At 42.3% G+C, this 25317-nt stretch overlaps 1 protein-coding gene across 1 annotated transcript in view; it reads left to right on the top strand.

The window, feature by feature from the left end:
* The window catches only part of ROR1 (receptor tyrosine kinase like orphan receptor 1), a 456010-nt gene that overhangs the window by 308277 nt on the left and 122416 nt on the right, over positions 1 to 25317 (top strand). The window contains exons 3-4 of the mRNA XM_066376479.1: positions 2466 to 2753; positions 3393 to 3423. Of these exons, the coding sequence (XP_066232576.1) occupies positions 2466 to 2753; positions 3393 to 3423 (319 nt within the window). The remainder of the gene's footprint in view (positions 1 to 2465; positions 2754 to 3392; positions 3424 to 25317) is intronic.

A 25317-nucleotide genomic window follows, 5' to 3' on the forward strand; every position in this document is an offset into this window, starting at 1 on the left:
TATTCTGGGAAGAGAATGGATCATGGCCAGGCACTTGTTAACAACAAGACTGCTAGCACCCTGGCTGGTTGGCTCAGTGGTAGAGTGTTGGCCCAGAATGTGGATGTCCCAGGTTTGATTCCTGATCAGGATACACAGGAGAAGTGACCATCTGCTTTTCTACCCCTCTCCCTCCCCTTCTCTCTTTGTTTCTCTCTTCCTCTCTCACAGCCATGGCTCGACTGGTTCGAGCACATTGGTCCTGGGCACTGAGGATGGCTCTGTGGAGTCTCCAGCTCAGGTGCTAAAAATAGCTCAGTTGAGAGCATGGCCTCAGATGGGCAGAGCATTGGCCCCAGACAGGGGTTGTTGGGTGGATCTCTATTGGGACGCATGTAGGAGTCTGTCTCTCTATCTCCCATCCTCTCCATTTGGGGGAAAAAAAGACTTCTAGCAATGATACAGATAGGAATTTTTATTTCATTTTATCCCAGTCACAAAATGCTTTCCTGTTATTTATGCCAAATGTTGTTCTGATGTTTCCAGTTTTTGCCAAACTGAGGACCAGACCATTTGCTTTTTCTACCTTACTAAGTGAGCAACTATGGTGACAAACAAATTTGAATATTATTCTTTATCAGTGAAAAGTTAAAACCAAATTCCTTGTGTTTGTGGCAAGTCTCCTTTATTCAGTAAACATAAAGTTCTGTTTTACATTTCCTCTGTTGTCGCTGGAAAACATGCTGCTTGGGCCAACTCCAACAGATTTCAAGAAGCCTTGTAACCCTCATCTTTGTTTTTAGGTAGATATTCTTTAGCGCTTCATGGACAAATTAACCTCTTTCCTGTAGTGTATTAGTTATGTGACCTTGAGCAGGTAGCCTCACCCCTCATGTCTCCTGTTCAGTAAATTCAGGACTGGACTGCTTACTCTTTGCCAAATATTAGTTTAGGTGTTACCCATGTGTCACCTAATTTAATTTTAATCTTTTAACAGTTTTGGCCTGTAGAATCCTATTTGTTATTCTTATTTTTCAGTTGGTTAAACTAAGGTGCCCAAACGTTAAGTAACTTGCCCAAATTCACACAAATAGATCGGTGCAGACCCGGATTCAAGTCCAGTCAATCAAATTCCAGAACCTGCCTAATGGATTATTACCCTCTATGCTTATATTGGCATTGCTATACAGTTGCTATTTCTATGTTTCTTTCCTACAGAGGGTGCAGAACTAGTTAGCCATTCTCTAGATATGAGATGGGTCTGTGAAAGCCGTGTAAATAAGCTTAAATAAAATTTATTTTATTATTAAAATGTTTAATAAATCTCAAAAGAAGCCAATGTAAAATGTACGTGCAGTATGGATTCCATTTATTTGGAACTCTAGAACAGGTAAAATTCGTCTTCGATGACAGAAATCAGAGCTATAATTGCCTGGAATGGAGGCAGGACAGTGGATGGGAGCAGGGATTGACTACAGAGCATTTTGGGGGTACTTTCTGGGATGTTGATGTTCTATATCTTGATAGGGGCATTGATTACATGAGTGTGTATATTTATCTGTACTCATGGAACTGTACAAATAAGATTGGTACATTCCCTAGAATGTAAATTGTTTCTCAATTAAAAATTGAATGCATAGAATTTTATATATTATAATGTGTTATAGTCAATATGAGTAACATTATGGAAATATTCGTTGCCCCATCACTTTGTCTGCCAGTGACCTGGCCTTTATAACCCTTACGTCATCTCTGGCAGAAAGATTTCTGTCATCCTTCCTGATCTTGTGCCATGTGAGTATACACTGCAAGTCCTCAAATAAGTCACTTTGTTCAACACTGTTTCCTTTAATGTTGATAAGATGCTGTAGGAACTTAACTCATATCAATGAGCCTATGGTAAAATTGGTTGCTATACATTGTTTTCCTTAAAGTTGCAGAGCCTATCGAGGACATTAGGGGGACTTACTGTAAATAACGTTGCTTCTGCTTTTCCAGTTTTTCATGCTTTCTTTTTTTTATCAAAAGTGGATAAGCTAGAAGATCTTTGTCACAATGTTGAGAATGAAGTTAATTGGTGGGTAGGAATATTAGGTGAATTTTACCTCTTTTTCTTCTTAGCGAATTATTTGAGTCTATCACAAGGATCATGTGTTTTTATTTTAATACTCTGAAACACAAAATTTCATTTTATCTTGTCCTGGAAAGTACATTTCTTCATGGGTACTGTATTGTCATTTGAAAACTTTGGGTTTTATACCATGGTTAGTCATATGATATATTTCCTTCCAAGAGGCAGGCTCTGGGGATGTTTGATAGTCAGGGGGTTCAGTAAATGGATAATTTCATGCCTTGTCTGTGTCCACCACACCTCTCCTGTTCACTCTCTCTGTGGTCCTGGGGCACCCTGGGTGGATGTGGGGTGCTTGGAGGGGCTCTTCCGCTGTCTGTGCCTCTCACCTGCCTCCTTTGTCTTCTGCTCACAGATTCTTACCTGACCCTTGATGAACCCATGAACAACATCACCACGTCCCTGGGGCAGACAGCTGAACTGCACTGCAAAGTCTCTGGGAATCCGCCTCCCACCATCCGCTGGTTCAAAAACGACGCGCCTGTGGTCCAGGAGCCCCGGAGGATCTCCTTCCGGGCAACCAACTATGGCTCCCGGCTGCGGATTAGGAACCTGGACACCACGGACACGGGCTACTTCCAGTGCGTGGCGACCAACGGCAAGAAGGTGGTTTCTACCACCGGAGTCTTGTTTGTCAAGTTTGGTAAGCAGCCCCCTGCTGGGGATGGTCCTCAGGCTCCATGGTGGTGAGGAGGGAGGTGGAGGGCATGTCCTGAGAACGAACTATGTGCCCAGTGGCCCTAACACTGGCACAGTTGTACCCATTTTATAAATGAGTAAACCCAGTAGTTACCTACCATTTTCAGGGGTTGCCCAGCTAAGTAACCAACAGAGCAGAAGTGGCATCCAGGTCTGTCTGGTCGCACGGCCCCTCCCAGGAGCCACCACACCCGTGAGAGAGGAGTCGGGAGGATTTCCAGCACGCACGCCTCTTTTCTGTCCAGTGTCCAGGGACAGTCAGCCTCCGCTGGAAACTCCCTGCATCCTATGAGGGCGCCTGCCCTGCGGACTCATTTTTTATCACTTGTCTTAGCATTTTTCAGGTCATGACCTGGAGGATAGAGACAGTTCTCTCTGATGTGGTTTTTTTTTTTTTTTTTTTTTTGTGGCAGTGGTTGGGGTGGGGCTGGGGGAGAAATTGGACAAAATAATGAATCCCAGGAAAATAGATATCACCTCAGGGAGATTGAGCACTTGAACCTGTAAGAGTTTGACTGTACTCATACTCAACCCGCAGTAACCCAGACTGACTGTTTCCTTTGTTTTTCTTTTGTTCCTTCAGGCCCCCCTCCCACCGCAAGTCCAGGGTCCTCGTAAGTACTTTCCTCTCCGTTCTTATCATGGCATCATGGCTAAGTGTTCCTCCAGAGATTTCTAGGGCAAAGGCAATGTCGGCTGCTGGGGCCAAAACACAGTGCTTTCAGATTTCATTCCATTTTGCCCTGCCCTCGTCCCATTTCTCTTCTGCTCTGACATGAAGGTGCACGGGAGGCCGGCATCGGCAGTAATCTCCAGTGCGGTGGTGCTGATGCTGAATGGCCAAAGCAAAACTCTGCTTACATTTACTACTTGAAAATCAATCTAACATTCTTTTAAACAATGGATTTGGTAAAAATAAAAAAATGATATGGAGCTATCTTAAGAACTACTCTGGTCTTTAGCTTAAAAGGGTCTATTCTCCATTTCTATAAGCACATCTGATGCTTTAGTCCAGTGGTTCTCAAACTTTTTGAAGTCGGGGCGCATTTAAAGTCCTACACATAATTGTAGGTGCACTGTATACAAATTTCTGAGAAATATGTTATAATTATTAAGTCAAAAATTAAAGAAAAAATATATAGTCCAAGCATGCTTTTATGGTAAACAAAATAAATATGACAAAATTAAATTTATTCTGATATTAAAAAACATTTTTATATTACATTTTTTGAGTTATGCTTTTTAGAATTTATAAAAAAGAGGGGTTAAAATATAAAAAAATGACAAAAAAGTTATCTTTTTATATATATAGATATATTCTTAGTAAGATTTAGTAAATTCGGCAGGCCCCAGCACGAGTGTGTTAAGTTTTTTCATTCTTGTGTTTATGAGAAACATAAGCCTGATGTGTCCTAGAGATTTCTTCAATTTTTGGGCATATATTTTAAAGGCAAACTCTCATTTCCTCATCAATACATTGAAGAATTCCTCTTTTTACTCTTAATTGTGTTGAGTGCAGAAAACCCCCACCATACATATCGTCTTAACTTTACACCAAACAAAGGATAGAAGAAACTTGCCTCCAGTCTTTCTGGGGAACATGGGGGGTAGTGTAAACAATCCAGCACCACAGCTTAACAGCCTTTGCAACCTGATCAGGCAAGTGAGGTGGGGGTTAGGCAGACTGTCAGCTTACAGCCAATTCCCCACACCTCTGTCCTCCAAAAATCTAAACTCCAAAAACCCTGTTGGTTTTTTGGTCCTTAACAGGCACATATTTCTCTGGAATACCATAGGGTGCACCTGGGAAATCTTCTGGGGCGCACCAGTGCACACTTTGAGAACCACTGCTTTAGTCATTGAACAGATCAACAGTTAGGTGATCTCATTATTTTTATTCTCTTTAAAGAACTCAGAGGTAGAAATTCTGATTCACATAGGAAATGAAAGCCCTGTGCCTGGGTTGAGAGTTACATGAAGTTTGATTTATTTTGAGTCTCTTGTTATCAAAATCTGAAGATCCAATTTCTTTTACTATCACTATTGTTTATGTATTTGTTCTTTCTTCTGGCTAAGGGATTCTCTTCTTTCACTCCACCAGTATCCATTCAGGGAATTATTGTATGTGTATATTCATTTTGGGGGGAAAACTCATTTATTAGATTTTTTTATTAGAACTTTTGATCTGCAAGAAAATATATTTCATCATTTGTAGACTTCTGAAATACAACTCACGGAGCTGTGCCATGAGAGCATCAAAGTGTCTCTGAGTCTGTACCTGTGGCACACAGGCAGCCACTTTATGTGCTCTAACTCCCTCTGTGCCTCCAATTACAGGCTGGGGTATTGTAATGTGTTTGTATGTGCCTGGAGGCTCAGTGGCCCACACCCCATTAATAAAACAGGGAATGGGTAGAAGTAAGCACTGTCCATCAGCCACACTGTCCTGCTGTTTCATCAGCTGGTTAAAGACAACTGTAAAAGAATTCTTTAAAATCACCCAAGAGCTAATTGTCTTCTACTTGCACAGGTAGAAAATGTTGATCTAAATAAAGTAGGTCAGAAAATTGGTCACTCTGCCTTGCATTTCTCGAAGTTAATCTTTTTTTTTTTCTTGTAATGATCTCACAGTTGATGTGTAGAATCCTTTCGAACTCTTATTTAAACAAATATTACATCTTTTGTTATTTGCTATAAAAATGCTTCCTGCCCTGGTATCTTATTTGTTTCTGTTAATCTGTGTTTCAAATGTGGTGGATAATCTGTATCCCAGGGTGACTAATGTGGTTCACTAACCTGCGTTTACTGTTAAGCACTGGACTGTTGACTTTCCGCCTGTTGCATTTGCATCAGAAATTTACCTTTTTTCTTTTTTACTATCAAAATTATTTTTAAACACTTATATGTCATTTCTTTTTTGAAGTTTTTCTTTGCTACCACATCTCTGATGAACCCAGTCTGTCTCACATGTTAGTACTGTACAGTGGTTTCCCCTTATCCACTGAGGGTAACTTCCATGACCCGCACTGGATGCCTGAAGCAGCAGATAGTACTGAACCTTCTATATGATGCTTTTTCCTAAGCAGACATACACTTTATAGCTTCTCTTTGGCACATCCAAATCACCAGCATAACTACTCTTACATTTTAGATCCGTTATTAAGTAAAATAAGGGTTCCTTAACTACAAGCACTGTGATACCAGGACAGTGGCCCTAATAACCGAGATAACTACCAAGTGACTGACTGACAGGTAGCATATACAACATTGATACACTAACAAAGTGATGATTCACGTCCTGGGCAGGACAGAGAAGAGACACATGACATGCAATTTAAAACTTTGAGTTGTTTACCTATGAAATTATCCACTTAGTATTTTTGGACTGAGGTTGACCTAGAGCAGGGGTCAGGAACCTTTTTGGCTGAGAGAGCCATGAATGCCACATATTTTAAAATGTAATTCTGTGAGAGCCATACAACAACCTGTGTACGTTATGCACTATCCAATAAAAATTTGGTGTTGTCCCAGAGGACAGCTGTGATTGGCTCCAGCCACCCACAACCATGAACATGAGTGGTAGGAAATGAATGGTTTGTAATACATGAGAATGTTTTATATTTTTAACGTTATTATTTTTTTTATTAAAGATTTGTCTGTAAGCCATATGCAGCCATCAAAAGAGCCACATCTGGCTTGCGAGCCATAGGTTCCCGACCCCTGACCTAGAGTAATTGAAACCATGGAAAGCAAAGTCATAGATAAGGGTAGGGTGACTACTGTGTACCACTTAAGTGAGCTGACATCTATGGAGAATCTTGAAGTTCTTAAAGATGCTCAACCATAGCTAAAAGTATCCTTTGATGTCAGGCACCTCTGTTTTATCTTAGTGGTCCGATTATCCATCAAGTTAGTCGTCACGAGCATGACTAACATGCTGGATAGAGCAAGATACAATTGAAGTGGGAAATCCCAGGGAGCTTCTGTCTTGTCCTCACTGTGGCATTGCCAGTTGGCATTCTGATACCCTTTTTTTCTTCCAATGACATATCTTACTTTTTTTTTTCTCCTCAGCTGCCACTACTGAATCCTGTCTCTAGGAGTTCTTTTCTTAAGACTAACTCCCAAAGAGAATGCTAGTTTCTTTCCCTATCTTCCTCATCCCTGACATGTAGCCAGACCTCACTCCAACGGAACAGGCAGAGCACAACAACGTGATAGCCATTAGAATATTGCAGCATGGAGATGGCTCTGAAAGCCTCTGTCAAATGGCACAGTACTTTTTCCAAGATAGGAGTGACGTGCGGTTATACAATGGCTCTGTATACTTGAAGGTGGCACAGCATAGTTACTGCAAGGAGATCAAATGCAAGCCCATGGCACAACCCTAATGTCTGAGCAGTGAAATTTAGGTGTATGAACCATGGTGAGAGCTAAGTGTCATTTGAGGCCACAGGGCTGGCTGCATGGCCCCTAAGGAAGGACTTGTTCCTCTGTACTGTGGCCCAGGAAGGCGAAGCAGGTAAGGTTCTTGTTACTCCTTCTAGGGACTGCATTAGGTTTTCACATGAGGCTTACAGGATGGCACTTTAGTGTGTAACAGGAGTAAGTTTGAGACTTCAGTAGTGTGACTTCTGTTTGTAGCTTCAGGCTTTATTTTCTTCTGTCATTGCTGGGTCCTGGCCCACCTCTAACAATTGTAGGGCCTGAGGCATGAGTACAAGTGGAGGCCTACATACCACATGTCTAAATATTTAAAAGTTATAAATCAAGCTAGCAAACTGTTAGATGAAATATGTTCTGTCCTCTCACATTGATAAATATACCTTCATAATGAAAAAATAAAAAATACACATAGAGTTATGATTTTTATCTGACTGAAAATCAAGAACTATAAAAAAAATGACTGCTTTAATCATTATTATGCATGTCTTGGTGTTCTGTTAATAGGCCAGAGATATTATTTATAATTCACAGATTGTGGCCCTGGCCAGTTGGCTCAGTGGTACAGCATCGGCCTGGTGTGAGAATGTCCTGGGTTTGATTCCTAGTTAGGGCACACTGGAGAAGCACCCATCTATATCTCCACCCCTCCACTTCTCACTTCTTTCTCTCTTCCCCCACCTTCTGCAGTCATGGCTCAAATGGAGCAAGTTGGCCCTGGGCACTGAGGATGGCTCCATGGCCTCTGCCTCAGGTGCTAAGAAGAGATTGGCTGCTGAACAACAGAGCAATGCCCCAGTTGGGCAGAGCATCACCCCCTAGTGGGCTTGCTGAGTTAGGGCGCATGTGGGAGTCTGACTCTCCACCTCTCCTCCTCTCACTGAATTTTAAAAATATTCATGGATTGTTATATATTAGTTACATTAGATTTTTTATGGCCTTTTTTTCAGCAACATGACTACCTATGTTGTTTTACACAAGAGTTCTATGTAGTGTATATTCTTTGACAACAATGCCAAATTAGACAAACTTTCTTGGATCATTATAATTTTTACTTTTTAAAACTAATTTTAACTTAGAGAAACTATGCTTACCTGAGGCAGTAGCAGCTATAATTATCAACAAAGTTCCTAAAATGATACTTATATTTGGTAAGAATTTTAGCAAATGAACTAAGAATTTTATATATCATGGTCAAATATAGTGATGGGGTCATATGATAAATAATCATTGCAGAATATGTTATAAAGTATGATTTTATAATAAAATTAGTTTCATGCTTTACACATTATCCTCTATGTGTACAAATTTAAGAGTAATATGAATTGTTTAATGTATTAGTTTTCTAGGGCTGTCATAATAAACTACCACAACTTTATGTCTTAAACCAGGGGTAGTCAACCTTTTTATATCTACCACCCACTTTTGTATCTCTGTTAGTAGTAAAATTTTCTAACACCGGTTCCACAGTAATGGTGCTTTATAAAGTAGGGAAGTAACTTTACTTTATAAAATTTATAAAGGAGAGTTACAGCAAGTTAAAGCATATAATAATAATTACTTACCAAGTACTTGATGTTGGATTTTCGCTAAGTTTGGCAGAATAAATCTTTATAAAACAACTTACTATAGTTAAATCTATCTTTTTATTTATACTTTGTTTGCTCCGCTACCGCCCACCATGAAAGCTGGAACACCCACTAGTGGGCGGTAGGGACCAGGTTGACTACCACTATCTTAAACAGATACTTATTGTCTCGTAGTATTGGAAGTTATAAACAAGATCAAGATGTTGACTGGGTCGGTTCTGTCTGAGGGATGTAAGGAAGACTCTCTCCTGGTGACTTGCCAGCATTCTTTGGCTTGCAGAAGCATCAGTGTAATTTCTGCCTTGATATTCACATTGCATTCTCCCTGTATGTGTATCTCAGAATTTCCTTGATTTACAAAGACATCAGTCATATTGTATTAGTACCCACCCCAATAACTTCATTTTAAATTGGTTACCTCTATAATGACCCTATTTCCAAGTAGGGTCACATTCTGAGATACTGAGTATTAGGACTTTAAAATATGGATTTGGAAGGGAGAATACAATTCCACCCATATCACTTAATATTGCATAAGTTTTTCAGTCGTGTGAAACTTGCTTATATTACTCTAATTTATGAGAACTTTCAGAAACACCAATTACAATATAAAGAAAAACAGGCCCTGGCTAGATAGCTTAGTTGGTTGGAGCGTCGTTCTAATGTGCAAGGGTTGCAGGTTCAATCCCCTATCAGGGCAAATACAGGAACAAATCAATGTTTCTTGTGCGTGCATGCACACACCTGCGCACGTGCAAAATTAATAAGTCTCTGAATTCTTTTTAATAACGTTGTTATGCTGTTGCTAACCAATGATGAATAAAGTACTTCTTACCATTAATGCGACTTCTGGTGCTGCATGGTTTTGCTGATGGCTTTGTAGTCTGGTTGATATGTGGTGAGGTTAAGCTTCATGCAGGTGTTGAGACATCCTTCCATTAAATGTGATCATAGGTTGGTCTTTTTTTTTTTTTTTTTTTTTCATTTTTCTGAAGCTGGAAACGGGGAGAGACAGTCAGACAGACTCCCGCATGCGCCCGACTGGGATCCACCAGGCACGCCCACCATGGGGCGACGCTCTGCCCACCAGGGGGCGATGCTCTGCCCATCCTGGGCGTCGCCATATTGCGACCAGAGCCACTCTAGCGCCTGGGGCAGAGGCCACAGAGCCATGCCCAGCGCCCGGGCCATCTTTGCTCCAATGGAGCCTCGGCTGCGGGAGGGGAAGAGAGAGACAGAGGGGAAAGTGCGGCGGAGGGGTGGAGAAGCAAATGGGCGCTTCTCCTGTGTGCCCTGGCCAGGAATCGAACCCGGGTCCTCCGCACGCTAGGCCCATAGGTTGGTCTTAACGTTCTTTAGATGTGAGAAAGACTGCTCACATGTATACATAGAGCCAAACATTGTCAGTACAACAATACTCACACGCTGCAGTGTGTGGTATATGACGGGAAGCGTCTTCCAAGTTTTGACAATCAGCTGGTCTGCGTGTTGAAGTTTTTCATTTCTCCCCACTTGTGTTTGCTCGCCAACTCTGCTTGCTGTCATGCAGATCTTTCCAAATCTTCATTCAGTGACTTGAACTTATTCACTCACATGTCTGAGGCCTTCAGGTCAGCAGCTTGTAGCTCAAAATCTCTGACGGAGACATCGGGGATGTAACTCAGGTCAGCGCTGTCCACTGCACACTCATGTGGATGGGTGATGAACTTAAAAAGATGAGTGCGCTCACGAAATTCTCCAAAGCGTGCTTTGAATGACTGCAGGAGATTAGATGTGAAGCCCGCTAGCTGCTGGAGATCAAGATATTGAGCAGGGTCCCTTGCTGTGTGTGCATCTTTAAACTCTCCCTGTTTTTCAAAGTGTAGTAAACGACCTGTTTCAATGTCGGAGATGAAGAGTTCCAGCTTTTTTTCAAATGCAAACACTGCTTGTTGAAGGGATAAGACTGTATTTCCAATGCCTTGCATTTTCACATTGAGTTGGTTCAGATGTTCAGTCATGTCCACAAGATAGTAGAACTTCAGGAGCCACTCAGTGTTAGCTAACTCAGGATGCTCGACGTTTTTCATTTCAAGAAAAGTCCAGATTTCACTCAGACAAGCCGCGAAACGGCTGAGCACCTTCCCTCTTGACAACCAACGCACATTGCTGTGCAGAAGCAGACCAGGATAATTATTCCCAACTTCATCCAGCAGTGTTTTAAACTGGCCATCATTTAAAGCTTGGGCAACAATAAAGTTGACCACCCGAATGACCAGCGACATCATCTCACCAAGCTGCTCGCCACACATCTGAGCACAAAGCGCCTCTTGATGTAGGATGCAGTGACAACTTAGGATGGGTCTCTTTTCATGTTCATGAAGAAGTGCTACAAATCCTCTGTTTTCCCCCACTATGCACGGAGCACCATCAGTACACACCGAAATAAGTTTATCCATCGGTAGATTTTTCTCTTTAGTGAACTCAGTGAAAGACTTGAATAAATCCTCCCCTCTTGTTGTCTCTTTCATAGGCAAAACAGCAAGACTTTCCTCATGTAGTGTGTCACTGACAGCATATCTTGCAATCACGCTGAACTGGGATAAATGACTTACGTCTGTTGACTCATCCAAAGTGAGAGAAAAGAATGGTGCTGCATTTATGTCCTTCACTTGTGTTGCCTCAATTTGATTTGCCATCATGATGGTACGATCATGAACAGTTCTTGCCGACAGAGGCATATCTTTTATTTGTTTGATTATCTTGTTTTTATCCAAAAAGTCATCAAAAAGTTCATTGGCAACATCAAGCATGAATGTTTTGGCATACTCCCCACCTGTGAATGGCTTTCCGTTTCTCACAATTGCTAAAGTACCAGCAAAGCTAGCCGAATTCTAGTCACCTTGTTGGGTCCAAACACAGAGTTGCTGCTGACTAGCTTGCACTCTGCACAGTAGCTCTTGACATGCTTTCTTCCTGCTGTCCCCCACTGGATATTTCAATGCAAATGTAGTATGGCATGTGTCGAAGTGCCGCTTTATATTTGGTCATTTCATCGATGCAATTTTATCATTGCATGTTAGACATACTGCAGAACCTGCTCTCTCCACAAAGGCGAATTCCTCTGTCCATTCCTGCTGAAAAGTACGATACTCCTCATCTTTTTTTTTAGCTATTTTCTTCATCAAAAGGGTTTCTGCAATTAGCTAGCTGACTACTTGATTAAAAGGAGGGAAATTTACTTCCTGACCTCACAATGACCCGTGTACGTTATGCATTATTCAATAAAAATTTGGTGTTGTCCCGGAGGACAGCTGTGATTGGCTCCAGCCACCCGCAACCATGAACATGAGTGGTAGGAAATGAATGGATTGTAATACATAAGAATGTTTTATATTTTTAACGTTTTTATTTTTTAATTAAAGATTTGTCTGCAAGCCAGATGAAGCCATCAAAAGAGCCACATCTGGCTCGCGAGCCATAGGTTCCCGACCCCTGATCTATTGCATTCAAACTGGAAGGAAGAATTTGAAATATTGATTAATTTATCTTTTCTCTTGCTGAAGTGCTTTTGCCTCTGCTATCTTTCCTGTGCTCCAAGCAGTATCCATCTCCTCCACTGGCAATGGCATAACACACACACCTCCACAATGCATAATCTCAGTTGCCTTTTGTTACACAGACCTGTCCCGAGAGATGTAAAGAAGTGACCCCTGGGGCCAGAGCAGTGCTAATGACTGGAGCGGATGTTCAAGGTTTTGGGTATACTGCACACCAGCACTGAGTGTCAGATCCCAAGAGGCAGAGTATCCCCTGGGTACTCTTTACTCTTTTTTTTTTTTAAGAGAGAGAGGGACAGACAGAGACAGACAGACAGGAAGAGAAAGATATGAGAAGCATCAAATCAGTCACGGCACCCTAGTTGTTCATTGATTGCTTTTTCATATGTGCCCTGACCGGGGAAGAGAGGGGCTCCAGCCAAGCCAGTGACTCCTTGCTCAAGCCAGCAACCCCATGCTCAAGCTGGTGAGCCTGCTTTCTAGCCTGGGATCTTGGGGTTTTGAACCTGGGTCCTCAGCATCCCAGGCTGATGCTTTATCCACTGTGCCACCTCTTGGTCAGGCTTTACTCTTATTTAATTATTTTCTGTATATTGTGGGCTTAGGGGAAGAGTTCAAGTTCTTCTTGTTCCTCTTTCTCACCTTCCTCCTCTTCTTCCTTCTTTCTTTCTGTCCCTCCTCCTCTTCCTCTTTCTTCTTCTACAGTTTTACTGAGATTTAACTCACATAGTATAAAATTCACCTTTTAAAGTGTAAAACTCAATGTTTTTTTTTTTTGTTTGTTTGTTTTCATTTTTCTGAAGCTGGAAACAGGGAGAGACAGTCAGACAGACTCCCGCATACGCCCGACCGGGATCCACCCGGCACGCCCACCAGGGGGCGACGCTCTGCCCACCAGGGGGCGATGCTCTGCCCATCCTGGGCGTCGCCATATTGCGACCAGAGCCACTCTAGCGCCTGGGGCAGAGGCCAAGGAGCCATGCCCAGCGCCCGGGCCATCTTTGCTCCAATGGAGCCTTGGCTGCGGGAGGGGAAGAGAGAGACAGAGAGGAAAGCGCGGCGGAGGGGTGGAGAAGCAAATGGGCGCGTCTCCTATGTGCCCTGGCCGGGAATCGAACCTGGGTCCTCCGCACTAAAACTCAATGTTTTTTAGTATATCCATAGAGTTATATCACTACTATCTATTTTATTTATTTATTTATTCATTCATTCATTCATTCATTCATTTATTTATTTATATTTTTTTGAGAGAGGCAGAGAGAGAGACAGGAACACCGAGCTGCTCCTGTATGTCTCTGACCAGGGATGGAACTGGTAACCTTTGTGCTCCAGCTGACATCCAACCAACCAAGCTATCTGACCAGGGCTTAATTTTTATTGATTTTATGAAAGACTGAGGGGAGGGGGAAGGGAAGCATTTGTTGTTCCACTCAGTTGTGCACTTTTTGGTTGCTTTCCATGTGTCCCCTGACTAGAGTTCGAACTCACAACTTTGTTGGTTAGGGACAATGCTCTTAACTGACTGAGCTTATTGGCCAGTGCCTATTACTCTCTTATTTTAGAACATTTTTCTTGTCTCAAAAACAGATTCCTCTTCATCTCCAATAACCTCTAATCTACTTTCTGTCTACAGATTTGCCTATTCTAGATATGTCGTATAACTACAATCATACAATAGTTGTTCTTTTGTATTTGGTTATTTTTACTTACTATAATGATTTTGGGATTCATCTACATTATAGTATATATAGGTACTTTATCCTTTTAATGAGTGAATACTATTAATTATTTGGCTATGCCACAGTTTGCTTAATCATTCTTCTGTTGATGGATATTTGGGTAGCTGCCACATTTTGCCTATTCTGAATAATGCTGCAGTGATCATTCCTGTACAAACTTTTGCGGGGTGTGTGTTTTCAGTTTTCTTGGGTATATACTTAGGGATGGAATTCCTGGGACATATGGTAATCCTGTATTTAACTTTCTAAGAAACTGCCAAGCTTTTCCAAAGGGCCTGCTCCATTTTATATTCCTCCAAGGAATGGATTAAGTTCTAGTATCTTCATACCCTCTCTGACACATATTTTTCCTTTGACTTATTATTATGATAACCATCCTAATGGTTGTAAAGCTATATTTTATTGTGATTTTCATTTTCATGATGAAAGATGTTGAGCATCTTTTTATGTACTTGTTGATTGGCCATTTATATATCATTGGAAAATGATTATACAAATTCCTTGCCCATTTTTTGATTGCTTTATTTGTCTTTTTATTCTTAAGTTGTAAGAGTTCTTTACGGCCTGACCAGGCAGTGGCGCAGTGGATAGTGCATCAGCCTGGGATGGAGAGGACCCAAGTTTGAAACCCAAGGTTGCTAGTTTGAGCACGGGCTCACCAGCTTGAGTGCGGGGTTGCCGGCTTGAGCATGAGATCATAGACATGACCCCATGGTCACTGGCTTGAGCCCAGAGGTCACTGGATTGAAGCTCAAGCTCACTGGCTTGAGCCTGACTTTGCTGGCTTGAGCAAGGGGTCATTTGCTATGCTGTAGCCCCCAGGTCAAGGCACATATGAGAAAGAAATCAATGAACAACTAAGGTGTGCAGTGAGGAATTGATGCCTCTCATCTCTCTCCCTTCCTGTCTGTCTGTTCCTGTCTATCCCTCTCTCTGTCTCTCTCTGTATCTCTTTTGCAAAAAAATAAAAGGAGTTCTTTACGTATTTTAGATGCTGTACCCTTACCCGATACATAAGTTACAAATATTTTCTCTCATTCTATGGCCATCTTTTCATTTTTTTGATAATGTTCTTTGAAACACAAAATTTTTAATTTTGATGAAGTCCATTTTTTTTAATTTGGTTGTTTGTGCTTTTGAGAAACCAGTGCCTAATTCAAGGTCACAAAGATTTACTCCAATCTCTTCTTCTAAGTGTTTTAGTTTTATAGCAGAGATGGGTACATACAGCATGTGGTAAGATGACATTTGAAGATGACTTTTTATTATTATTATTATTAAGTGAGAGGTTAGGAGGCAGAGACAGACTCCCAGGTGTGCCTTACTGGGGTTCACCCAGCCAGTCATTACCAGGCGATGCTCTGCCTGGCTGGGCTGCAGCTCTGTTGCATGGCAACGGAGCTTTTTGAGTGCCTGAGATTGAGGTCATGGAGCCATCCTCAGCGCCCAAGGCCAACTTTACTCAAACCATTCAAGCCATGGATGTGGGAGGGGGAGAGAGAGAGAGAGAGAGAGAGAGAGAGAGAGATGAGGAAGGGGTGGAGAAACAGATGGTTGCTTCTGTATGTCCTGACCAGGAATTGAACCCAGGACTACCACATGCCAGGCCAACACTCTACCTCTGAGCCAACTGGCCAGGGCCAAGGATGACTTAAAGGAAGTAAGAAAGTAGTGCTTCCAAATTCCTGATAGATAATTAATCTTTGTAATCCAGAATCAATAAACTGGAATTCCTGGGAATTCTTAGAAATTTCTAAAATCATAAGATATATTTACTTGCATGTTTCTAATTAATTATTATTTTTTATAATAAACAGTGAATCATTTTTCTCTGATACTGGAAATTTTTATAAAATAAAATCCAATATAATTTAAAAAGAGTTTTAGTCTTATAATTTTAGCTCTTATATTTAGGTTTTGGTCTATTTTGAGTTAATTTTAATATATGGTCTAAGGTAGGAATCTGGATTCATTTTTTTGCATAGGAAAACCCAGTCATCCCAACACCATTGTTGGAAAAGACTATTCTACCCATTGAATTGTGCTGGCAACCTTTTAAGAAACAAGTAACTAAAAATGTACATGTTTATTTCTGAACTCTCAATTTTACTCCATTGTTATGTGTTTGTCCTTATGTCAGTTTCTCATAATCTTTTTTTTTTGTTACATTCTTTGTTTTCAATTAACTTTATTGGAGTATAAAGTAACAATGGTTACTCCAATAATAAGATTATATAGGTTTCAAGTGTGTAGTTCCTCATAGTGTTCATTACTATAAGTTTGTAGCATGTTTTGAAGTCAGAAAATGTGAGTCCTCTATTTCAGTCAGTATTCCATCAGAAAACAGAGCCAGTAAAATTTTATGTGTACTGTATATACATATAAAGAGGCTTACTGCAAGTAATTGGCTTATGTGATTGTGTGGCTGGCATGTCAAGTTGAAAATCTGTAGGGCAGAGTGTCAGGAGGGGCACTCTAGACACTGCTGGCCAGATGCTCATGCTGCATCCATAGGTAGCATTTCATCTTCCTCAGGGAAACTTTCCTTCTGCACTTTAGGCCTTTTGACTGATTGGATCAGACTCACTCTTTTATTCAGGGTGCCTTCCTACAATTAATTAGGTGATTGCAGACGTTAATGATATCTTACAGCAGGGATCCCCAAACTACGGCCCACAGGCCGCATGCGGCCCCCTGAGGCCATTTATCTGGCCCCCGCCGCACTCCTGGAAGGGGCACCTCTTTCATTGGTGATCAGTGAGAGCAAAGCGTAGCGTCGCTCACATATAGTACTACTTCTGGTGACGCGGGAGGCACGCGTCATATCACTTGTCTTGTTACGGCTAGCAGTGACAAATATGGAACTGGACATTGACAATCTCATTAGCCAAAAGCAGGCCCAGAGTTCCCATTGAAATACTGGGCAGTTTGTTGATTTAAATTTACTTGTTCTTTATTTTAAATATTGTATTTGTTCCCATTTTGTTTTTTTACTTTAAAATAAGATATGTGCAATGTACATAGGGATTTGTTCATAGTTTGTTTTTTTTGTTTTTTTTCATTTTTCTAAAGCTGGAAACAGGGAGAGACAGTCAGACAGACTCCCGCATGCGCCCGACCAGGATCCACCCGGCACGCCCACCAGGGGCGACGCTCTGCCCACCAGGGGGCGATGCTCTGCCCATCCTGGGCGTCGCCATGTTGCGACCAGAGCCACTCCAGCGCCTGGGGCAGAGGCCACAGAGCCATCCCCAGCGCCCGGGCCATCTTTGCTCCAATGGAGCTTTGGCTGCGGGAGGGGAAGAGAGAGACAGAGAGGAAAGCGAGGCGGAGGGGTGGAGAAGCAAATGGGCGCTTCTCCTGTGTGCCCTGGCCGGGAATCGAACCCGGGTCCTCCGCACGCTAGGCCGACACTCTACCGCTGAGCCAACTGGCCAGGGCTGTTCATAGTTTTTTTTATAGTCTGGCCCTCCAGCGGTCTGAGGGACAGTGAACTGGCCCCCTGTGTAAAAAGTTTGGGGACCCCTGTCTTACAGAGTACCTTCACAGACTAGTGTTTAACTGAATAACTGTGGCCAAATTGACACATAAAACTGTTCATTATATCCTTCAAACGTTCTCTTTTTTAAGATCATTTTTGGTTCTTCTGGGTCCCTTTACATTTCCATATGAATTTGGGAGTCAGTTTATTAATTTTTGCCAAGAGGACAGGTGGGATTTTTTTTTTTAAGTGAGAGAAGGGGAGATAGTAAGACAGACCCCTGCATGTGCCCTGACCGGGATCTACCCAGCATCCTCCATCTGGGGCCAATGCTCAAATCAACCAAGCTATCCTCAGTGCCTAGGGCCAACATTTGAACCAGTTTAGCCTGTGGCTGTGGGAAGAGAAGAGGGAGGGGGAAGGGAGAGAAGCAGATGGTTGCTTTTCCTGTGTGCCCTGACTGGGAATCAAACCCAGGACTTCTACACACCAGGCTGACACTCTATTTACTGAGCCAACCAACCAGGGCCACAGCTGGGATTTTGATAGGGATTGCGTTAATTTGTAGATCAATTTGGAGAGCATTGCAATCTAAACAATATTAAATCCTCTAATCCATGAAAGGGATTGCCTTTCAATTTATTTAATTTCTTTCAAAGATGTTTTGTTGATTTCAATTTACATGTTTTGCTCTTTTTATGTTAAATTTATTCCTAAATCTTTTATTGTTTTTCCTGGGATTATTTTCTTAATTTCATTTTCAGGTTATTTATTGAGACTATGTAGAGATACAACTGAATTGTTTATAGTATATTGATCTTATATCCTGCACTCTTGCTGAACTCTAATAGTGTGTGTGTATGTTCCTTAGGATTTTCTATCTATAAGATCATGTCATCTTCAAATAGAGATTATTTTACTTTTCTCTTTTCTATATTGATGCCTTTTACTTATTTTTATCTGCCTAATTACTGTGGCTAGAACCTCCTGTACAATGTTAAATAGAAGTAGTGAAAACTGACATTTTTTCTTTTTTCCTAATCTAAAGGGAAAAGCTTTTATGATGCTAGCTGTAGGGGTTTTGTTTTTGTTTTTTATAGATACCCTCTTTCAGATTAAGAAAGTTCTCTTCTGTTCTTATTTTGTTGGGTATTTTTTTATTATTAAAAGGGTGTTGGATTTTGTCAAATGCTTTTATCATGTCTATTGAGATACTTATGATTTTTTTCTGTCCTTTATTACATTAATGTGTGTGTTTATTATATTGATTGATTTTTGATGTTAAGCCAAGCTTACATTTCTGGAATAATTTCTCCTTGGGCATGGTTTATAATTCTTTTTTATATGTTGCTAGATTCAGTGTGCCAGTATTTTGTTGAGGATTTTGCATCTGTTTAAAAAAGATACTGGTCTGTAGTTTGCCTTCCTTCAGACATCTTTGTGCAGTTCTGATATTGAGGTAATGCTGACCTCTCACAATGAGCTGGGAAGTATCCTCTCATCTTTCATTTTTTGGGAAGAGTGTGTGAAAGATTTGTGTTAATTATTCTTTAAATATTTGGTAAAATTCACCAATAAAGCCATATGGGCCTAAATTTTCCTTTGTGGGAAGTTTCAAAATTACTAATTTGACTTCTTTACTTGTTTTGGGTCTATTTAGATTTTCTATTCTTCTGAGTAAGTTTTTGTAGTTTGTATCTTTCTAGGAATTTGCCCACTTAATTTAGTTTATCTAAATTGCTAGCATAGAGTTGTTCATAATTTCCCTTATCATTCTTTTAATTTCTGTAATATCAGTAACAATGTCTCTTTTATTTATGATTTTAGTAATTCATATTTTCTTTTTTTATTTCTTCATCCAACTACCTAGGCTAACTGAAGTTGGTCAGTTGTTCTGATTTCTTTTTCCAAAGAGCTACCCTTTATTGAAAAGTGGACATTTAAATAACAGCGATTTTCAACTGGTGTGCCACAGAATTTTTAAAACATGCAATACCTGGCTGTGTAGTCAGGGGCCGTTTTTCCCGTAGATTGTCAAATTAAAAAAATGACAACAGCCCTGGCCGGTTGGCTCAGTGGTAGAGCGTCGGCCTGGCGTGCAGGAGTCCCGGGTTCGATTCCTGGCCAGGGCACACAGGAGAAGCACCCATCTGCTTCTCCATCCCTCCCCCTCTCCTTCCTCTCTGTCTCTCTCTTCCCCTCCCGCAGCCAAGGCTCCACTGGAGCAAAGTTGGCCCAGGCACTGAGGATGGCTCCATGGCCTATGCCTCAGGCGCTAGAATGGCACTGGTTGCAACAGAGCAACGCCCCAGATGGGCAGAGCATCGCCCCCTGGTGGGCATGCCGGGTGGATCCCGGTCGGGCGCATGCAGGAGTCTGTCTGACTGCCTCCCCATTTCCAACTTCAGAAAAATACAAAAAAAAAATTACAATAGCCAACACGACAATACCCATCTGGTGTGAATGAATCAAAATTATACCTATTTTTTTTTATCAGATTAGCATTGGTGTGCTATGGAATTTTAGTAATTAACTTATGTGTGCCATGAGATGAAAAGGTTGAAAATTGCTGAAATGATGTAGCAGTTCTCTAAATCAGCTCACTTCCTCTCTCATGTTGCAGTGTGCATTGTTGCTGTTTAGCGGCTTTCCTGAACTGCTTCACTGCAGTCTCCATTCCCTGTCAATACAGCCACTGAGGTTTCTGCTCAGTTAGCTTAGTGATCAGCTAATGATTGGACAGAGATTTCCTTAAACCTGTAAGTCTTTTATCCTTAGTCTTAGGGTCCCAAAGCACACATGGGACCCTAAGACAGGGTCTAGTTTTCTCTAACTGGTATTGCTACCCTCAGCTACTGTGAGATGTTTTTAACAAATGTCCTGGGGCTAGAGCTTTTCCCACTGAGAAGCTCTGAGTCCAGTCAAATGAAAATGTGTCCTGTGAATGGGACTTTCCCAGACTTCTGCTGGCCAGATCAATGTGAGCCAGTTCTTGGAGAGGGGGTTTTGGAGGCATTTCAACCCCCTCTGCCTCCTCCAGTGGAAGGGAAGCTGCTGATTTTTCAGGTTACTGCAAAATTTGGGAAAGGGAGATGGGAACAGGGTAAGATAAAGTTCCACAGAACTCTGTTGTTCCTAAATTTTAGCTTCTAACTCCATCCTTTTTAAACAAATGCTCCTCAGTGTGTTGCAAGCCTTTGGCTAATTTCCAGAGTTCTGAAAATATTGATTTTTTCACAATTTTTTTGTTGGAGTTCTTAAATGTAACGACAGCTTTGGGGCAGTCATGACTGTCATTCCATACTTCCCACCTCCGCTGAGGCCCTTTTGTCCATATCTAGGGACAGCACTGGGTGGATGTTGTCTTAGAGAGCCTGTGAGGCCTGAGGTTATTGTCCCTTAGGACAGCTTCCCTAAACGAGGCAGGATTGAGATTCTGCCCTGGCATTACCTTTCTTCTCTGAAACAGCAATCCAAGGAAGAGGTTTTGACCCCCATTATCAGAAAGGCTCATAAAGGTTAAATGGCTTTAATTGGACCTAGTTCATATCTGATTTCTTCAGTCTTAATCTTTTGGGATCATTCACTTGATGAATTTGACCCTCGTGAGGTCTGGAAAGCACCAATATTTTATCACTCCTCCTAGCTCGAGGCCCTCTCCCAGTGAATATACCCTGAGTCCCTGAAGCACACAGATCCAGTCCAACAGACACTAAGCAGCGATTCAGGTCAGTAAACTTTCATCAGTTACCTACAATATGCCAGACTCTCAGCCAAGCTCTGTGGTAACTACAAAGAATAAGCTTTATCCTCAAACTGCTTACACTATCATGCCTTGTTTGAAATTCTATAGCAACCTCAGTACTGATATTTCTTCTTCTAGCCTTACCTCCTATGGACTACTTCTCATTACAGAAATCAGAGTGAGCTTTTAAAAATATCTTATGCCCTGGCTGGTTGGCTCAGTGGTACAGCATTGGCCCAGCATGTGGATGTCCCGGGTTTTATTCCTGGTCAGGGCACACAGGAGAAGCAACCATCTGCTTCTCCACCTCTCCCCTCTCCCTTCTCTCCTTTTATCTTTCTCTTCCCTTCCCACAGCCATGGCTCATTTGGAGCAAGCTGGCCCTGGGCACTGAGGATGGCTCCATGGCCTCGCCTCAGGAGCTAAAATAGCTCAGTTGCCAAGCAACGGAGCAACAGCCCCAGATGGACAGAGCATTGCCTGGTAGGGTGCTTGCCAGGTGGATCCTGGTCGGGGTGCATGCAAGAGTCTGTCTCTCTGTCTCCCCACTTCTCACTTAAGAAAAAAAAACCTTCTGCCTGTATTCTTTTAAATTTAGTGTTTGGGGTTTTTCAGATACAAACCTAGCAGTAGAATTGCTGGCTTGTAAGGCAGCATTATTTACAATGGCCAAGATATGGAAGCAACCCAAGTGCCCATCAACAGACAAGTGGATAAAAACGATGTGGTACATTTACACACTGGAATACAGCTCAGCCATAAAATAAAATGAAATCTTATCTTTTGTGACAACCTCGGTGGACCGAGGGGTATTATGCTAAGTGAAATAAGTCAGTCAGGAAAGACAAATACCATATGATTAGACTTATATGTGGAATCTAAAAAACAAAACAAATGAACAAAAACAAAAACAGACTCACAGAGACAGAGGTTGCCAGTGGGGAGGAGGTTGGGGGAGGGGGGGAGGGGAAGAGGTGAAAGGATTGAGAAGTACAGACTGGTAGTTACAAAACAGTCACAGGATATAAAGTTCAGCATAGGAAATATAGTCAATAGTATTATAATAACTATATATGCTGCCAGGTGGATAGTAGAAATGTCCGGGGGACACTTTGTAAAGTATATGATTGTCCAACTACTATGCTGTACACCTGAAACTAATACAAAATAATATGGAATGTAAACTGTTAATTGAAAAATAAAATTTTTAAAAATTAAAAAAATTCTCCCCTCTTAGGCCCTCTCAGCCCCTAGGACTTCCCATTTGGAATAGATTCCCAATCCCGCTCTGGCTCCTCTGTCAGGCTCCCTGTCTGCCTCTGTGGATCCCGTCCTACTCCCGCTCTGGCTCCTCTGTGAGGCTCCCTGTCTGCCTCTGTGGATCCCGTCCTACTCCCGCTCTGGCTCCTCTGTCAGGCTCCCTGTCTGCCTCTGTGGATCCCGTCCTACTCCCGCTCTGGCTCCTCTGTCAGGCTCCCTGTCTGCCTCTGTGGATCCCGTCCTACTCCCGCTCTGGCTCCTCTGTCAGGCTCCCTGTCTGCCTCTGTGGATCCCGTCCTGCTCCCGCTCTGGCTCCTCTGTCAGGCTCCCTGTCTGCCTCTGTGGATCCTGTCCTACTCCCGCTCTGGCTCCTCTGTGAGGCTCCCTGTCTGCCTCTGTGGATCCCGTCCTACTCCCGCTCTGGCTCCTCTGTGGATCCTGTCCTACTCCCGCTCTGGCTCCTCTGTCAGGCTCCCTGTCTGCCTCTGTGGATCCCGTCCTACTCCCGCTCTGGCTCCTCTGTCAGGCTCCCTGTCTGCCTCTGTGGATCCCCTGTCCTACTCCCGCTCTGGCTCCTCTGTGGATCCTGTCCTACTCCCGCTCTGGCTCCTCTGTGGATCCTGTCCTACTCCTGCTCTGGCTCCTCTGTCAGGCTCCCTGTCTGCCTCTGTGGATCCCCTGTCCTACTCCCGCTCTGGCTCCTCTGTCAGGCTCCCTGTCTGCCTCTGTGGATCCCGTCCTACTCCCGCTCTGGCTCCTCTGTCAGGCTCCCTGTCTGCCTCTGTGGATCCCGTCCTGCTCCCGCTCTGGCTCCTCTGTCAGGCTCCCTGTCTGCCTCTGTGGATCCCGTCCTACTCCCGCTCTGGCTCCTCTGTCAGGCTCCCTGTCTGCCTCTGTGGATCCCCTGTCCTGCTCCCACCTGCGTCGTGCAGCCCTCGCCATGCTGGCCGTGCTTCTGTTCCTTGGACGCCAGGCCTGAGCTGAAGGTTGTAGGAGTTCTGGCCTAGCAGTTCCCTGTCTGAGCTCTTTCCCTGCCTTTCTCCTTCTTCTCATTCAGATTTCACCTAAAATGTCACCTCCTCAGAAATGACCCTGGCCCCCAGTCATTTTCTATCCTATAACCGTGATTGATTTACATCAGGGTGTTTATCACTGCCTAACATTTTCTTTTTATTCATTTGTGTATGTATGTGCAAAATAAGCTTCATAAGGTCAGGACTTTGTCTGTTTCATGTTCCACTTTATCCCCGGTGTTAGAACATAGCCAGTATTCATCAAATATTCACTTAAAAAAAGAAAAGAAAAACAACATCTATGGGTCCTCTTCTATGAGAAGGAGGTTACAGTCCCTATCTTGGGATTATCATTAGCAGGAATGAGACAATGAATACGATGTACTTAAGACCAGGTAGAACTCAATAAATATTCCTCAAATGAATGAGATAATATTTGTTGACTGACTTCGTTATCTCACCTGTCTTATGACATATGAAAAATCCCAGCATGGGGCCTGGTGAAGAAGTTTCATGTATTAAGTTGCATTTCTTTCTTTTCCTTCATCCTCTAAGTTCTTCTTCAGAATTAGTCTATAAAAGGGCATGGAGGACCAAGTATCTATCTCATAGGGTTGTTGTGAAGATTAAATAAAATGGTACGATGTGTGTAAAGTACCTAGCACTGTGCTTGGTACATACTAAAAGCTTAATAAGGTTACCGACATCATCATCCTCACTTTCATTACCATCATCATCATGATCATTGCTATTTGAGCAAAAACTATGCTTCTTTCCAGCCAGAGTACTACTAGACAGCATTCCCTGCTATAAACATTAATGAGAAACCTTGAAGCCTTTATTTTTATTTTTTCTTATTGGCCTTTGGCTGAAGTCTCTTTCTGTAGAAAGACAAAAGTAACCAACTTTTAATGAATTCTTTCTTTCTCTTATGTGCTTCCAAGCCTCAGCCACAGTGAGGAAGTGTAGCTGGGTGCTGGCCCAGCCCAGGAAGTGATCATGTAATTTTCAACTCAAGATAAACTCAAGGATAACTTTCAAGGCAGATACTCAGGCAGTTAAAGGGCAGAGGTGCCTTGCAGAGGGGAGACCAGGAAGTCACTCAGCAGCTGGGCCAGGACAGAGGGGGCCGTTGCTCGAGTGAAGTAGCTAACCTCCGTGTCTTCATCAGACTGCCTGAGACTCAGCACTCAAAAGAGAAGGGGCAGATGGAGGGAATGTGGAGAGATTAGATAAGGATTTCCCAATCCCAGTGGGGGATAGTTTTAAAAGTACAGAAGGTTGAAAAGCCAAGCTCTGATATCCCAATCCACCCCCATCACTCAACAATTCTCACTGAATGAATAGGGTGTGGAAAGCTTCCAATTAAAACTATACTTGTGAATATTGGCAAACATATCTTTGTGTGCAGGGCACATTTAAAGAGAGAAGAGGGAAGATAAGTGCTTGCTTTCCAGAAGCACAGATTCTGAAGCTTGTCCATCAAGCCATGAGCTTCTCAGTCTGTGTGTTATTTGTACCTGTATCTCCACACCTAGCATGGCACCTAGTATATAGTGGATACTCAACAAATGTATGTGAAATTTAACATCAGGAGTCTCTGTCCTGAAATCTTTCCTCCATGTATGACAAGGTTTTATTCATTTGCTCAACACATTTTTATCAAATTTCTTCTCTGTTCCAGGCCTCTGATTCTTAG

Source organism: Saccopteryx leptura, chromosome 3, assembly GCF_036850995.1.
Source record: "Saccopteryx leptura isolate mSacLep1 chromosome 3, mSacLep1_pri_phased_curated, whole genome shotgun sequence".
NCBI classification, from domain to species: Eukaryota; Metazoa; Chordata; class Mammalia; order Chiroptera; family Emballonuridae; genus Saccopteryx; species Saccopteryx leptura.